Genomic DNA, 16306 nt, shown 5'->3' with positions numbered 1-16306 from the left:
TGCTCGTCCTCCTCTTATACACACAATCTCATATTTCCCAACATGAAATTTACAGCTCAAATGATATTTTATGACTTCTCATTTGTGGTCTGAATGATATAAACCTGAGTTTACACATTAGACATGACATTTGAGTTTGTCACATGTTATGTGCGTGCAAATGTTATGGAGTAAGTAAATTCAACCTGCTTGCCTTAAAATCACCTCATTGTCATATTCTTGTCATCGCTTAAAAGGTGTTGACAACCAATTAAGGGGAACTAAGGAGTCGATATGGTATATTTAGTCGAAAGAAACTGCCGCTTAAAAGCTCTGCTCATTATCTCGTGAAGAAGAAAAAAAAACGCTTGACGGAAAAAAAAATCCGACAGCCGTAAACATTTCAGTTCCATTTGCTGGTCTTTCTGCTCTCGTGAGTATTCCACTAGATTTCAGATGGAAATCTAACCATTGTATTTGGAGAAAAGAGATCTCGCTCATGTCCGGGAGATTTCCGACTAAATTCTTGTGAGAATACGTTGCTTAGTTAGATAGCTCTGGCTTACATAGCAGCACGGAGCGAAACCCCTTTTTTACCGTGCTGATTTTTTTTTTCTGTTAACATTCTTTTTCTGTTAAGCCAAGTAATCTTTGTGTCACTTGTGCAGATCGCTGCTAAGCAGGCGGCGGCTGCTGCTACTCAAACAATTGCAGCTGCGCAAAATGCCGCCGCTTCCAACAAAAATACTGTCTCGCACCAACAGCTTGTACACAGCTGCAAGGTATGATTATCACACACCCCCGTTTTTTTGGGGGGGGGGTATGTTAAAATCCCTGTACTCTTTTTTTTTTTATTGCCATAAAATGTAGGCCGTAGCAGATAGCATTCCTCACTTGGTCCAAGGTATGAGAAGCAGCCAAGCCCAGCCCGAAGAACTCGGGGCCCAGCTTGCCCTCATCATGGCCAGCCAGAGTTTCTTACAGGTCCGCCATTTTTTCCCTTACTGCAGTCTAAAAAAAAAAAAAAATCTTCAAATGTTTGATTGATGTCTTGCTCTCCTTCAGCCTGGAAGTAAAATGGTGGTGTCTGTCAAGTCGGCCGTTCCGACGGTAGCCGACCAAGCTGCGGCTATGCAACTGGGTCAGTGTGCTAAGAACCTGGCAACCTGCTTGGCGGAGCTCCGAACAGCCACCCAGAAGGTATCCATCCCTGATACTTGTTTCAAAAGAGATCAAACCGCCTAACATGGGCGATTTATTTCAAGGCCCACGACGCCTGCGGTCCGCTGGAGATCGACTCAGCCCTCAAAACGGTTCAAACGCTCAAATGTGAGCTGCAGGATGCAAAGATGTCCGTGATTGACGGCCAACTCAAACCTCTCCCCGGGGAATCGGTGAGCCCGTCGTCTGCCCGCGGAAGACAAATGCGGTTTCGGTTTAATTGGGATTATTTCCGTACGCTGTTCACACAGTTGGAGAAGTGTGCTCAGGATTTGGGAAGCACGTCGAAGGCTGTGGGCTCCTCCATGGCGCAACTGCTGACTTGCGCCGCTCAAGGCAATGAACATTACACAGGTAAGAGAGCTCCTTCATTTCGCAAATGTCAACGATAGTTTCCACATTATTTAGTGGAACAATTCCTGACTTTTCGTTTTGTCTCTAAACTATAATACCACTTTTTTACTAGAGCGGAATTATGTGAAGACTGCTTTGCCCTTTTTTTTTTTTTTTCCCAGGCCCAAAGGGGTTCTCAGAGGAGGCATGAGGTCTCGGAGAATGTCGTTCCTATAACAATGAACGCTCACAAGCAGCTCATCATGCCGTGGCCTAGAGTGCTGCTGGCTAGTCATTAATCTTATTTTCACCAGATTTAGCTTGCAATCAGCAAATGGCTCCTCTTGGCTGCTTAAAGTAAATTGGTGCTGTTTTTTTGCTATTCTTTTAATATCTATAATATATTAAAAGTGTTGATAACATCTGATTTATTTGGACAAAAATGGTGTTTTATAATGTTTTTTTTTTGGGTGGCCTTGATACGTAGACTATTTTTGATTAAAAAAAAAAAAGTAAACGAACGTGATTTGTTGTCATGACACCGATTTTTTAAACGGAGGAAATATTCAAATATGCCTGATCTCCACGAATGAAATATTCCAGTGTGAGAGTAAAAAGCAAACAAAGATCATTCTGGATTCTGAGTCCAGATTGAGTGAAGACAACTCATAATGTGGATAAATGATGTGTATGCCCTCCACATGCCTGCACGGATGACTAACGGTCTCCTGGGGGGAGCCTGTATTTTATTTTTATCTATTAGCCACCGTGCCAGCCGCGCCGGGTGTGTCTCTTTTCCTCGCAGGTGTCACCATAGCACAATATTGAAATTTCCTGCTTGCCTCAATTCCCTCGTATGTGTGTTTTGTTTACAGGTGTGGCTGCCAGAGAAACAGCGCAGGCTTTGAGGACATTGGCACAAGCCGCCAGAGGTGTCGCAGCCAGCACTAAAGAGCCACAGGCCGCCGCTGCAATGTTGGACTCCGCCCAATGTGTCATGGAGGGATCGTCTATGCTGATTCACGAGGCCCACCAGGCCCTGGTGCATCCCGGAGATGCTGAAAGTCAGCAGCGACTTGCGCAGGTAGCATCATCGTGTTTTTGTCGCAATTGAAACTGCTTTGTGTCTCTCTCCCGGGAGTACCGGAGTAAAAACATTTCCTCGCGGGGAATTAACATATCGTCTAGCACGTGTCTGCGACAGCGCCATAAATTAACGGCTCAGATGACTTTGCACTGTGATCCTGATTTGCATTTGAGATGCTTCACAGGCCTTGCATTATGTATGCGGCGCATTGTTGGAATGACTTCCTTGCTGCGTTTCAGGTGGCCAAAGCTGTTTCGCACTCGCTGAATAATTGCGTGAATTGCCTTCCGGGCCAGAAGGATGTTGACATGGCGTTGAGGAGCATCGGAGAAGCCAGCAAGAAGCTCCTGGTGGATATAGTGAGTCCATTTTTCATTTCTTTACATTTATCGACTTAGTTCATCCAATCACGTGTCAACGTGTCTTTGAAGCTTCCTCCTTGTAGTAAGACCTTCCAGGAAGCTCAGACTGATCTGAACCACACAGCGGCTGAGCTCAACCACTCGGCCGGCGAGGTCGTTCACTCCTCTCGTGGAACCAGCAACCAGTTGGCCGCCGCCTCCGGAAAGTTCAGCCAAGACTTTGATGAATTCCTTGATGCCGGTGTCGAGATGGCAGGGCACACCCAAGTAGGTTGTACAGTCTTGGGAGGATTCCAAAAACCGCCATCTCGAGTTGTCGTATTTTTTTTTTTTTGGTCACTTTTTTACTTACTGTTCAATTTGTTTTATAATTAAATAAATCCAATTCACTTAGGCACATTGCTTTACCCAAGAGCCAGCTGTAATGAGATCTTGTGATGTTCATGTTCTGGTTATTTTCTTCATTAGCGTGGGAATATCTTCAGGGATCGGAACCAATGTAGCATGATACGCAAACTTTCGTAAGCCTGGGATAGAAAACAGGTGGTGGTGGGCGGGGCAAAATACATCAACTGCAAAATTCATTGTTAGTCACTATGTACCACGTCGAGAATTTGTATTCGGGTTTAGAAGCCACATTTTTGTTTTCTTTTCAGAGCAGGGACGATCAGATCCAAGTTATTGGTAATCTGAAGAACATCTCAATGGCATCCAGTAAGCTTCTGCTGGCTGCCAAGTCGCTTTCTGTAGATCCGAGTGCAGCCAACGCCAAGAATCTTCTTGCAGTCGCAGCACGGTGAGCTACAACGTGTTTCGTTTACTCAGCGCATTTCAATTTAATCCAATATAATGGGGAGGTCAATTCTACTCTGCTGCAAATAATAAATGTAAATATATATTTTTTTTTTAGGTACAACCCGTGAAAATTGTATTCTCCATTCTAAGATTCCCAAATGCAATTTAAACTTGGATCAGGATTTTTTATTTTTTTTTTTTAAATAAATATGGCCTTGTCCATTCAGCGTTGCTTGAGGGAGTCGTCTTCCTCCTTGTGGAGAGGAGCCAGGCAGCCGCTCCCGACGGGCGTTGGGCTTGACTGACTTTTCTCTGTCTAATTAGGAAGATGGAAGCCTTGGCTGGAAGCTGTCTGAGCTCAGCAAGGCTGAACCACAAACTCCAGACAATTTGGTCACTCCTCCTGCACATGCTTGTGCGTTATTGTGCAATGTTGTTAGGCTACGGCGGGCGGGGAATAGCACAGATAGGGCAGCTGAAGTGACTCCAATGAAAAGGGTGTGTGTGTCTGTGTGTGTGTGTGTGTTTCAGTGCGGTGACCGAGAGTATCAACCAGCTGATCACGCTCTGCACACAGCAGGCGGCAGGACAAAGAGAGTGCGACAATGCCTTGAGGGAGTTGGAGGTAGCCGTCCTTCCATACCGAGTTTGAATCAATCGTTTGTACGACTTCCGAGCATACGTCGATATAATCATTTATCGTGGACGGATATTTAAGTGAGCAGTAAACTAAATTGGATTACCCAAGTGGAATGATCATAAAATTGCACATTAAAAAGTGTTGAATACCAAAGTCTTTTATGGCAATACGATCATTTTACAATGTTTTTTTTTTTATAATTCAGAACTTAAGGGCTCATAGTTTGTGTTGTAACTATTTGTAGGCTGTCAGAGGGCTGCTGGATAATCCCAGCGAGCCCATCAACGAATTGTCCTACTTTGACTGCATTGAGAGCGTCATGGAAAATTCAAAGGTAGATTTAAAGGATAGTTTTGTGTACTGTTTGAATAAGACCAATGATGACCAAATATTTTCAAACTTAGGTTCTCGGGGAGTCGATGGCAGGCATTTCCCAGCATTGTAAGACGTGTGACGTGGTGGCTTTTGGGGAGTGTGTAGGTGTGGCGTCCAAAGCCCTCTGTGGGCTGACGGAGGCTGCGGGACAGGTGAGATTGCTCTGCCCCCCCCCCCCCCCCCCTACACTGCAAAAATTCCGCTGGAAAAAAAAATGTTAGCCTGAGAAAAATATTTAAAATAAGTAAACTTATCTGCCAACAGAACAAGAGAGTTTTACTTGACAAGATTTTTAAAAATAAGAAAATAATACTCGGCCCATACTTATATCAATCTTGAAATGAGTAGTAGTAATAGTATTTTTAAACTTAAAACAAGTAATATAATTTAAAAAAGCCTCTTAGTACTTAAAACTAGCTTTTAATACTCAAAGACAAGACTATAAGACCAAATAAGATAATCAAGTAATAAGTAAATTGAAACAAGCATAATGATTTTGCCTGACAAATTTGATTTACTTGTTTATATAATTAACAACATTATCATTTTTATTTTATTTCAAATGTATTTTAAGTCAAAATAACTTAAGACAGCAAAATAAGCAAATTTAAGTTGAATTTAAGAAACGACAGCTTACTTTATCGGTGTATCTACAGTACGTATGTACTTCTTTGTGTTCCAGGCCTCTTATCTTGTGGGTGTGTCTGATCCCAATAGTCAGTCAGGCTATGAGGGTCTGGTAGACCCCATCCAGTTTGCACGAGCCCACCAAGCCATACAGATGGCTTGTCAGAGCTTAGTGGACCCAACTAGTAGTCCCTCACAGGTAGGAGGACACTTCATATGGCCGATGAGGACAAAGGTAGGACCAGCCCTGATTTGGTGTCCTTTTGTCTCGTAGGTTTTGTCAGCGGCAACGATAGTAGCTAAGCACACGTCGGCTTTGTGCAACGCCTGCCGCCTGGCTTCCTCAAAGACCTCCAATCCCGTTGCTCGGAGACAGTTTGTGCAGTCGGCCAAAGAGGTGGCCAACACCACCGCCAACCTGGTCAAGACCATCAAGGTCAACTCCCCAACCGATCAAAACGTTGAGTGTAAATTTTGCTACCAAATCCTTTTCATCACGTCAGGTGTTCAAGTCCATCCATACAAGTTACCTGTGAAAAACTTTTTAGGCTTCGGATGGAGATTTTTCTGAAGACAACAGAAAGAAATGTCGAGTGGCTGCCACTCCACTCCTCGAGGCTGTGGAAAATTTATCCACCTTTGCCAACAATCCCGATTTTGCCAGCATCCCAGCTCAAATCAGCAATGAGGTAAGCATTCATTGAAACGCTCATTTCTCTTCTCCTACAGCACCCACACTCGAAATCGGAGTGTTTGAAAAATGCTTCTATTTTCAGAAACGTTCTCGTACTCAATGACATGTCACAACTGGTCGCTTAAAATAACACTGGAAAAAAAAAATACGAAAAATGTTTGTGCTGGGAATTGATGTTGATTTTCCTCTTTACATGTAATGCGACAAAACGGCTCACCGAAATGCATTTTTATGTTTTCAATCAGAGCGGAAAAGTCCTCGTCGAAAAGCTTTATGGCTGTAATCTGTTAGAGGGCAGCGTTTAACGGCACCGGCGCCCTTTACCGCTGCTCTAATCTTCATCTTGTTAATCTAATTGTCGAGGGAGGCTTTGCCTCGGATCATAAAGACTGAAGGTGTTTCTTCCTGCGTCTCTGTAAAGCTGTCTTTCTAATCTCATCCACGAGTTTGATTGCTCAGTTGATCTTTCTGGATTCTCACAGTCGGTCAGAGCTGCTACTTCACCTCGTTCCGACATTTTCTTTTTTTTCCCCGCAGGGTTCGGTCGCCCAGGAGCCGATCGTTCGTTCGGCCCGTTCCATGCTTGACAGCTCCACTTACCTCTTAGAAACGGCCCGCTCGTTGGTCCTCAACCCAAAAGATCCCCCGACTTGGTCCATACTAGCGGGTCACTCCAGAACAGTTTCTGACTCCATCAAGAGCCTCATCACGGCCATCAGGTTGGTTGCAACTGGGTGTGGAGTTTCATTTCAAATTTAACTCAACCGCTTTTGATTGACTATGACAGTGCGGCCACTAACCAGTTAGCTTATTAGAGCAGACGTCTGGGCTCCTCTGTTGCTAGGCAACCTTAGCAATGACAGGACTCCCAAAAAGCTCTCTTCAGTTCGTGGTCTTCACACATCACTTATCTCATGCTTTAAACAAACTGCTTTTGAATTCTATTATATTCTACATTTATGATTATTTGCACTGAAATGGAACAAGAGTGCCTCTATTTTTTGTGTCCTCCCCCCGGCTAGGGACAAGGCACCAGGACAAAAAGAGTGTGATTACTCCATAGATAGCATCAATAAATGTATCCGGGACATTGAGCAAGCCTCCCTGGCGGCCGTGGGACAGACCCTACCCTGCAGAGATGATATCTCCAGCGAGGTAAGCTACCCATCAGCTCAATCTTGTCTGAAAGAAGGAGCTTAATGGGATCTGTAGTCTTTCTGTTGTGATTGATACCATAATTCGCTCTGCCTTTACAACTCACCAAGGCACTGCAGGAACAGCTGACTTCATCCGTGCAGGAGATTGGGCACCTGATTGATCCCATCTCCACCGCCGCCCGAGGTGAAGCTGCCCAGCTGGGACACAAGGTGTACATCTGACAATATATCCTTTTTATCCCCTTATGGATTCCGATAAATCACCCTCCATCTTGTTCAACAATCCATTCCCGGATGACTCTCCTAACCTTATTTCACCTAGGTGACTCAGCTGGCAAGCTACTTTGATCCACTTATCGTGGCGTCGGTCGGACTGGCCTCCAAGCTGCACGACCATCAGCAGCAGATGACCATTCTGGATCAGACCAAGACCTTGTCGGAGTCTGCCTTGCAGATGCTTTACGCCGCCAAGGAAGGCGGCGGTAACCCGAAGGTAACGAGCGGAGTGGACCACAGCGTTGCTCTTAATACACCAATGTCCTTTTTTGTCTTATGTGCAGCTGTAAGTCACTCGGCTCGCTTGTTACAAAGTTTTATTGCTACCTGTCGAGGTATAGCTGCTCTTCCTCCTTGCTCTTAAAGATGCCAACAGAATACACTTACAGTAATTGGACAAGTGGGAACGAGATTGAAGTACAAGTAAAAGCTCAATGTGTCACTCATCTGAATCATTAGCGGTGTAGACTATATTTGTAAGGAAAGTGGGAAATATTGGTGACTACAGTGGATTATTTTTCAATATTTATTAATACAGGACTGTCTCAGAAAATTAGAATATTGTGAAAGTTTTTTATTTTCTGTAATGCAATTAAAAAAAAAAAAGTCATACATTCTGGATTCATTACAAATCAGATGGAATATTGCAAGCCTTTTATTAATTTAACTTTTGTTTTTTTAATTGCATTACAGAAAATAAAGAACTTTATCACAATATTCTAATTTTCTGAGACAGTCCTGTATTTTTGATTTATTTTAACATTTTTTCCCAGTTCATTGTGGAAAGCATATATTAAATATATGATGACTCAAGAGGCCATTCAGAGCGTGGCTCATAATATTTGTTTTTTAATCATCAACATCACCCCCAGGCGTCCCACACTCATGATGCAATCTCCGAAGCAGCCCAGTTAATGAAAGAGGCCGTGGACGACATCATGGTGACTTTGAACGAGGCGGCCAGCGAGGGGGGCATGGTCGGGGGAATGGTGGAGTCCATCGCCGAGGCAATGGGCAGGGTGAGATGTGGATTTTGCCTCCACTCATTCTTGACCTCATTTGTCCAAGTCATTTCACAGCGAGTGTACTTGAAAAGTGTCCTTGTGTGTGACTCATTATTGCTACGGATGAAGCATTTCAAATCCTCAGGCAAATCATGATATTAGCAGTTACTCATGCCTGCTGGGAAACATGCCACTCATCTCATTTTTAAGGTTAAGAATTCAGAATACACACTCACCACACGCTGTATTAGCAATAATTGCCCAATTTAAAGCACATAAATATGAGTTTTAGCCGGCTCGGCTGGAGAGGTATGAATTTAACAGTATCTATATATATGCGCGCCATTTCAAAACTGGTTGCAGTACTAAGCTAGCATTAGCACTTTAAATTCACTAACATAAATTACAGCTGCTATATTGGTAGCTTGATTTCTTTGTATTGAGGTGTTACTGTTAGACAAAAGTGATCAGTTTGAACCTTTGTTTTTGGAACATACAATCAATTAAAAATCATTAAGAGGCTATAAACATACTTGTTGAGCAGACAATTTGCTTTTGAAGCCATTCATCTGCCTGAAGTCCTTTCATTCTGCTTCAGTTTACTAGTTTTGTTAGAAAACAAACTATAGCCATTTATTTTTTATTATTTTCCAAGGGTGACTATTCCAAAGTAGTTTCAGCAAAGTTCATGAAACCCAAGCTAACGGATAACTGTGAGGATGTGGAGATGAGTGTGCCCGCAAATGCATGGCAGACGATTGCTATCTTGCAAGCCATGCCTTCTGTCTGTGAAAGATAAAAAAAATAATAGAGAGATTAAAAGAAAAATGTCTTAATGAAACTTTATAGCTGGATGAAGGAACCCCTCCAGAACCCGAGGGTTCCTTTGTGGACTACCAGACAACAATGGTGAAGTACTCCAAGGCCATTGCCATCACAGCACAGGAGATGGTGAGTGCCTTTTCCCCATTCTGAGGATTGTCTCGCCTCACGGACATTTTTACGCTAACGAGGTCCCCACTCCCTCTCGCTCTAGATGACCAAATCAGTGACCTGCCCCGAAGAGCTCGGCGGCCTTGCCTCTCAGGCGACCGTGGACTATGGGCAGCTCGCTCACCAAGGACGCCTCGCTGCAGCCACAGCAGAGCACGAAGAGGTTACAAGCCCTGTTCAGTCTCTTTAAAAGAACAACACAAGGAGCTTAGGGCCGTTTCCTCTAAAACATCACTTTCGAATCTCTCCCGTCTGGACCACAAATGCTTTGAGATCAAAGTCTACCCCTCCCACCTCTGTCACTCTGAGCAAACACAGTCATTTTTCAAAAGTTTCTTCTGTTTACAGCAAAGCGATGTGTCGAAACATCGCACTAATAAGCTCACAGCTCTTATCAGTATCTCGTACACGGCACGCGGCTGCCGCGCAAAACCTCTGGTTGCCATAGCGACACGTTGCCTCGACAAATCTAAAAAGCCTATAGTGATGCTTATAAAAGAGCACCAACCCACCCACCCATGTATCTCAGCCTGCAAATTAAATGCTACTGCCAGCTTTCTGCAGAGAGTCTTTTACTTTCCATCTGCTGTGTTAAAAGAAAAGTTGAGCACATGATTGTAAAGGGAGACCGCTTTCGCTTTCAGGTGGCTTTCCAGATCAAAACACGCGTGCAAGAGCTGGGTCACGGCTGCATCTACCTGGTACAGAAAGCCGGAGCCTTGCAACTCAGCCCCACAGACAGCTTCTCCAAAAGGGAGCTCATCGAGTGTGCACGTGCAGTCACCGAAAAGGTACCACACTTTTTTTTTTTTGTAGAAGGTCCTCTTTCCGCTGATGTTCCGCTTCTCTGATTTTAATGAAACTGGTAGTTTACTTTGTTATTGCTGTACTATCCGATGCTTGGTGTAAAACTGGCTGCTCTTTTACATCGTCCGACGAGGAAGTCATAAAGTTGGACTTAAAACTTGTAAAGGTTTAGTAGAATATAAAATGTGATATGTTATTTTGGGTGATAATAAAGGCCTCCGCCGCGTGGGTAATGCAGATCATGAAAGTGAAGCCATCCTGCACCGCTCTGCGCAGTATCGTAATTTTCAAATGTCCCCGCTATGACCCTGGCAACAACGAGCTCCGGCAATCACACATTCCTAATTCTATTCCACTCCAAGACTGTGATTTCATTCAACGCACAACTTGATTAATTTCGCACTTGCTCATGTGAATCTCGTGCCTCGTTCAAGGGCTCCTCTCTGGGAGCTGGCTTGTTTACGAGAGACGGAGCTACGCTAGTTCCCCAGTCTGCCTCATCAACTTGTTTTTGATTGTTGCGGACTCCAATTTTAAGGCGGGAGTATTTCTTCGCACGTCTCCTGCCGTCTATCTATCTGGAAGACTTATTTGAAGCGTTAGATAAAATGTGTTCTCAGATTGCTTTCCGTGTCGCAGGTGTCGTTGGTGCTATCGGCGCTGCAGGCGGGCAACAAAGGCACCCAGGCGTGTATCACGGCAGCGAGCGCCGTTTCTGGTATCATGGCTGACCTGGACACCACCATCATGTTCGCCTCGGCGGGAACGCTGAACCCTGAGAATGAGGAGTCCTTTGCTGACCACAGGTGTCCATCACCATATTTTTTAAGTGGACTCAAAGAGATTACATCAAATGTTGTTTTCCCCGGCTCTCTGTTTTATGAGTGACTCACTCAGGAGAAGCAGAGCGCCCAAAGTAAACAGCCAGCTCATGTTGTAGACCAAAACTCTCACCTTCATCTCTTCTCCCAGGGAAAACATTTTGAAGACGGCTAAGGCCCTCGTGGAGGACACCAAGCTGCTGGTGGCCGGAGCTGCATCCAGCCAGGAGAAGTTGGCTCAGGCCGCCCAGTCCTCCGCTAAAACCATCACCCAGCTCACAGAGGTGGTCAAACTGGGAGCGACCAGCATGGGCTCCGAGGACCCCGAGACACAGGTGACCAGCTTTGACAAACAACTTCCCACTCAGTATATCATGACTGGATGGGAGTGATAAACACCACACGAGGAAATCCACTCCCCGGGCTAGCGCCGATAAGCCCGAGCTCGCCACCGTTGTGGCTTTATTGATCCCGGGCTTCATCTCCTCAGGTGGTTCTGATCAACGCAGTGCGCGACGTGGCCAAGGCTCTGGCCGAACTCATCGGCGCCACCAAGTGCGCCGCCGGCAAGGCTGCCGACGACCCGTCTATGTATCAACTCAAAGGCGCCGCTAAGGTAAAAGTAGCCATATTGGTTGCGAGTATTGATCCATTTCAACCCAGTCGACAAACTTCCTGGATTGAAGTACAAGATTTGTTTTTCTCACAGCTGTCACACACACACACACAAACCTTGTTTTGTAACTTGAGCTGCTGCTTAGTGCTTTTCATCTAAAAGGAATGAGGGCCACCCAAGGTCTCGGTCCCACTGGCAGATCGGTTCTGCATATGGTGACCACCCCTGCCCCCACATTCATGGGACCCTCTCAAAGTCCTGCTGTGCATTTGCTCGCATTACGAACATTGTAAGGCTCTTGTTGCGTAATGCAGCAGGACGGAAGCCTTGTGCTAAATATATGAGAACATTTTAATTCCTTCCAAATTGGGTGTCTTTGAATTATTTAGAAATGCTCACCAAATTATGTTTTGCTTTCAGTGTCTTTATCAGCTGTGTAATTACCATCAAACAAGCTCATCTAAATAAAAAATAGCAAATTTTGCTTGTCTGTAATATCCTGTTTTATATTTAAGGAGAAAGAGCGCCACCTCCTGGTTTGATTGCAAGCCTCATCCACTTGACTGGCTTTATTTGACAGGTCATGGTCACCAACGTGACGTCTCTTCTAAAAACGGTGAAGGCGGTGGAGGATGAAGCCACTCGCGGGACGAGGGCACTCGAGGCCACCATTGAATTCATCAAGCAGGAGCTGACAGTAAGACCGCCTGACAGGCCCGATCCATCCTTTTGTGCTAAAGAGGCTCAGCGATATTTAGGTCTATCATTCAGAAACAAACACTGCTCTCTTTATCCGGCTCTATTTCTCACAGCAAATTTTTAAAATTCTTATCGTAGCGCCACCAGCTTCAGAGCAAGCTTATAATATTCATATCTCCATCTCAGATGTTCCTGTCCAAGGACGTCCCAGACAAGTCCACCACACCTGAGGAGTTTATCCGCATGACAAAGGGCATCACCATGGCGACGGCCAAAGCCGTGGCGGCGGGCAACTCTGCTCAGCAAGACGACGTGATCGCCACGGCCAACCTGAGCCGCAAAGCCATTTCGGACATGCTGACAGCCTGCAAGGTTCTAATCCAGACACACGTAGAATCTGTTGTACTGTTTTTCAGCAATTTTGATTTAATCCAGACACAATACATATCTATCTTCTTATTACGGTATTTAAAAAATAATAATAAATAACTAAATGCAAGCTAATGATAGTAAAATAATGCGTCCACATTTCCTTCTTGGTATTGTAAGCTGTGTGACAACCCCCCACTATGAGGCATTTATTTTGGGCTCCTTGAAATTCCCAGAATCCTTTGTTTTCCTCTCTCCATCCAGAAAGCGGCACACCACCCAGAAGTGAGCCAAGACTTAAAAATCAAGGCCCTGCAATATGGCTCCGAATGCACCACGGGATATGTCAACCTTTTGGAGCAAGTCCTTCAGGTTGGAATGAGACCGTCACGTTTGTTGAAAATTAAATGTACACGCCTCTTTAGATTATAAAATGGTGGCTAATTGCACAGTAAATATTTACAATTATGTTTCATAATGTCCACACTGAATTGAAATATCTATTCAGATAAAAACTGAAATTCCAAATGTATTTACGAAACAGTACACAATCATCTTGCTAGCTAAATCCAGTTGCTAGGTGAATATGCAAATTAGCCCAAAATTTCTGCCCTGTCTTTGTCCACCATGGTGCCAAGCTCACATATTTTGCTGTTTGTTTCCACTTGAGCTGATATTGATAAATGTACCTTATTCATATATTTGGCTAAAAGTAGTAATGTGGCGGTGGTGCTAATGGGTTCTATGCGCTGATATGAAATTCACGTATGTTCAGGTGCTCCAGAGGCCCACACCGGAGCAAAAACGTCAACTGGCCGGCCATTCCAAGCATGTGGCGGCGTGCGTGACGGAGCTCATCCAAACGGCCGAGGCCATGAAAGGTAAAGCTTTAACATCGCGCTCTTTAATATTCCAACGCACCGAGATCCGAATCATCAAAATGATTCCCATCGTGAACTCGTTTCAACGGGATTTCAGCCATGCTAGCAATTAAGTTGAAGGCGGGCTAATCCTCTGTGTACGAATATCGGCGAGCGTCACGACTCATGAGAGACGTTGGGTCACTACGAGCACATTAGAAAATTGAAATGGAAGCAAACGGCGGCAGCGGCGGCGCTGCAAAATGAAGCTCAGCCGCGGTTATGACACAAACGTGCGGCGTCTGTCGGCGCTAATAGATTGTGTGTGAATTCGATTTCAGAGCGTAGAGCGCTTTATCTTTCTAACATCCCATGTGCTCTCTTTCCCTCGCCCCTCTTCTTCCCTTGCTGCGTCAGATGGAGGTAAGTGCGCTGGATCAACTTTCATGGAGTCTAGAGGGGGGGGTCGAGGAGCATGGGAGGAGGGGGCGGTTTGGCGCAGGGCAGATTTCCCCTGAGCTCAACGTAATCTTGGAAAACACGTTCACATCTGCCTAAGCAAGCTGTTCCCAAAGTGCTGCGTTTTATAGACCTTCGTAAAAAGGCCCATCAAAAGTCAATTGCTTCCTTTAGTTTCTCTTATTTAACATCGCAGCAAGCATGCAAAGTCGAGCATCACAAAAATGAGTCATTGTTTTTTTTTTGGAAAAAAAACACGCCGGTTTGCCTTTCAGGATCCGAGAGCGCCGACCCCGAGGACCCCACCGTCATCGCGGAGAGCGAGCTCCTCGGCGCAGCGGCGTCCATTGAAGCGGCGGCCAAGAAACTGGAGCAGCTGAAGCCCCGAGCCAAGCCCAAGGTAAACGCGCCCTTCTCGGACCTTTTCCACCCACGCGCAGACACAGCTTGTTAGCGAATCGTAGCAAAAAAGGTGACATTGTCTTCCCTTTTGAAGGTTTCTTTGCTCCGGCTCACACAGCTGCTCCTCTTTAAACGCTTTTTAACGGAGATGATGGAGATGATGATGATGTTTGCGTGTGATGTGCACTGGCATGATTGTGTGTTTTGGGGATCCTATAATCCCTCCGGCATCTGCCCTTTGTGCTTTCCTGCTTCCCTTTACCTCTTCCAGCACACTCCTGTAATTGTCTGATCAACCTCGTGTCTGTGAAGGAAGGCATATTTAGGTCAGCCCACTTTTAATAAAAAAAAAAACTAATGCTCTGTCTCATACTATAATTCCATGGCGGAATTTATTATCAGGCTTCTGTTTTTTTTTTTTTAGGGGGTGGGTTGTTTTTTTTCTATAAAAGGAGATTAGCGAGTAAAAGGATTTTCCCCTCGTGTCGACGTCGGTGCCTCCCTCTAGTGATCTCATTTGACAAGACAATTTAAGAGGGAAATATTGCCAGTTGTTTTCCAATTTAATCCCCAATTACCGAGCGTCCTCCATGTTTGGGATGACGATCATGTTTTCATTTGATTTGAATCCTTCTAATTGGCCTTTGTGTTAGTTCTAAACGAGTGCTTCTGTGCAGAGGCAGAACTAATAAAGTGGCAAGTCTTGCGTAATTTCCACAGGAAACGACTCCATAAAATAGCGGCCCCGATTTCATTTCCATCCAACCTTTTTAATCCTCTTTACTCCCGCTCCTCATCCGTCGTCACGGGTCGGTGGACGGACGGATGGACGGACGGAGGGAGGTGTGCTTCTCCCACCCCTGCCATGCATGTCTCCTTCCTTCCCTCCCTCCCGGCCCCTCTCAGAGCCTTTGTAGACCTGGAGGACTTCTCTGCAGGGCTCTGTGTGATATGTTTGATATATTAGGTTGTTATTCAGTCCAACTATGTATCAAACATATTCCTACAGTGTCCCGCCATGTCTCCTGCCACCTGTGCCTTTTGTGTTTCTCGAGATTTTGGGTGCACAACTGTGTGAATTTTTTTTTTAGTTTGTATTTTTTTCCTCCCTTGATTGTCCCTTAACTGATGCTGGTTAGTTCAGGTCCTGTGCAGTCATTCAAAACCGAATTTGGTTTTTGATTGAAGACAGCGAGGCTAAGGTTATGCATTTTGAGTATTTTGGGGGCTTCGGTCCAAAATTGTGAATATAAGGCCGACACCAGCCTTATTTTAGGCTATCTTGTAGGCTGCCAATATCAGTATTTGCTGCCCTCTTGTGGCCATTTTATGAAAAGGAGACAATTTCAATGTTTGGATCGAGAAAGTCATGTATCTTTTTTTCTCTTCTTTGACCTCCAGCAGGCCGACGAGACGCTGGATTTCGAGGAGCAGATTCTCGAAGCAGCCAAGTCCATCGCCGCGGCAACCAGCGCTCTTGTCAAGTCTGCATCAGCGGCCCAAAGAGAGCTCGTGGCACAGGGCAAGGTCAGTCAAACATTCAAAACACTTCAAAGTTGCCAAGGACGATGTGATTCTCTGTATTATTTACACATTTTGAGGTCACTCGATATATTCAATTTCAGGTCGGATCCAATCTAGCCAACGCGGTGGATGACGGCCAGTGGTCGCAAGGACTCATATCTGCTGTGAGTATTATCGTCTCGACGTCAATCAGACAGAAGGACCGA

The 16306-nt window shown here is 45.0% G+C and overlaps 1 protein-coding gene across 8 annotated transcripts in view; it reads left to right on the top strand.

Annotated features, from left to right (window-relative positions):
- The window catches only part of tln2b (talin 2b), a 66776-nt gene that overhangs the window by 43300 nt on the left and 7170 nt on the right, over positions 1-16306 (top strand). For 6 of the 8 annotated variants that reach the window (XR_015859054.1, XR_015859053.1, XM_088378649.1 and 3 more), the window contains 33 exons: positions 648-761; positions 850-963; positions 1045-1179; positions 1245-1373; positions 1452-1554; positions 2409-2617; positions 2860-2979; positions 3052-3249; positions 3639-3778; positions 4309-4402; positions 4662-4751; positions 4822-4944; positions 5475-5618; positions 5694-5879; positions 5968-6108; positions 6651-6832; positions 7136-7268; positions 7379-7480; positions 7593-7763; positions 8419-8565; positions 9400-9501; positions 9587-9706; positions 10188-10334; positions 10990-11156; positions 11323-11506; positions 11662-11787; positions 12368-12484; positions 12673-12858; positions 13120-13227; positions 13631-13736; positions 14450-14574; positions 15978-16103; positions 16202-16264. Coding sequence is in view for 6 of the 8 variants with exons in the window: in XM_088378649.1 (XP_088234775.1) it covers positions 648-761; positions 850-963; positions 1045-1179; positions 1245-1373; positions 1452-1554; positions 2409-2617; positions 2860-2979; positions 3052-3249; positions 3639-3778; positions 4309-4402; positions 4662-4751; positions 4822-4944; positions 5475-5618; positions 5694-5879; positions 5968-6108; positions 6651-6832; positions 7136-7268; positions 7379-7480; positions 7593-7763; positions 8419-8565; positions 9400-9501; positions 9587-9706; positions 10188-10334; positions 10990-11156; positions 11323-11506; positions 11662-11787; positions 12368-12484; positions 12673-12858; positions 13120-13227; positions 13631-13736; positions 14450-14574; positions 15978-16103; positions 16202-16264 (4452 nt within the window). In the remaining 2 variants the exon portion in view is untranslated. The remainder of the gene's footprint in view (positions 1-647; positions 762-849; positions 964-1044; positions 1180-1244; positions 1374-1451; positions 1555-2408; positions 2618-2859; positions 2980-3051; positions 3250-3638; positions 3779-4308; positions 4403-4661; positions 4752-4821; positions 4945-5474; positions 5619-5693; positions 5880-5967; positions 6109-6650; positions 6833-7135; positions 7269-7378; positions 7481-7592; positions 7764-8418; positions 8566-9399; positions 9502-9586; positions 9707-10187; positions 10335-10989; positions 11157-11322; positions 11507-11661; positions 11788-12367; positions 12485-12672; positions 12859-13119; positions 13228-13630; positions 13737-14449; positions 14575-15977; positions 16104-16201; positions 16265-16306) is intronic. The other 2 variants (XM_088378652.1, XM_088378651.1) reach the window with 2 other exon arrangements.

This window comes from Syngnathus floridae, chromosome 6, assembly GCF_059516105.1.
Source record: "Syngnathus floridae isolate MCC-2025c chromosome 6, RoL_Sflo_1.0, whole genome shotgun sequence".
Lineage (NCBI taxonomy): Eukaryota > Metazoa > Chordata > Actinopteri > Syngnathiformes > Syngnathidae > Syngnathus > Syngnathus floridae.
Note: the sequence above shows the minus strand (reverse complement) of the source record. Positions and strands in the feature narration are given on the sequence as shown.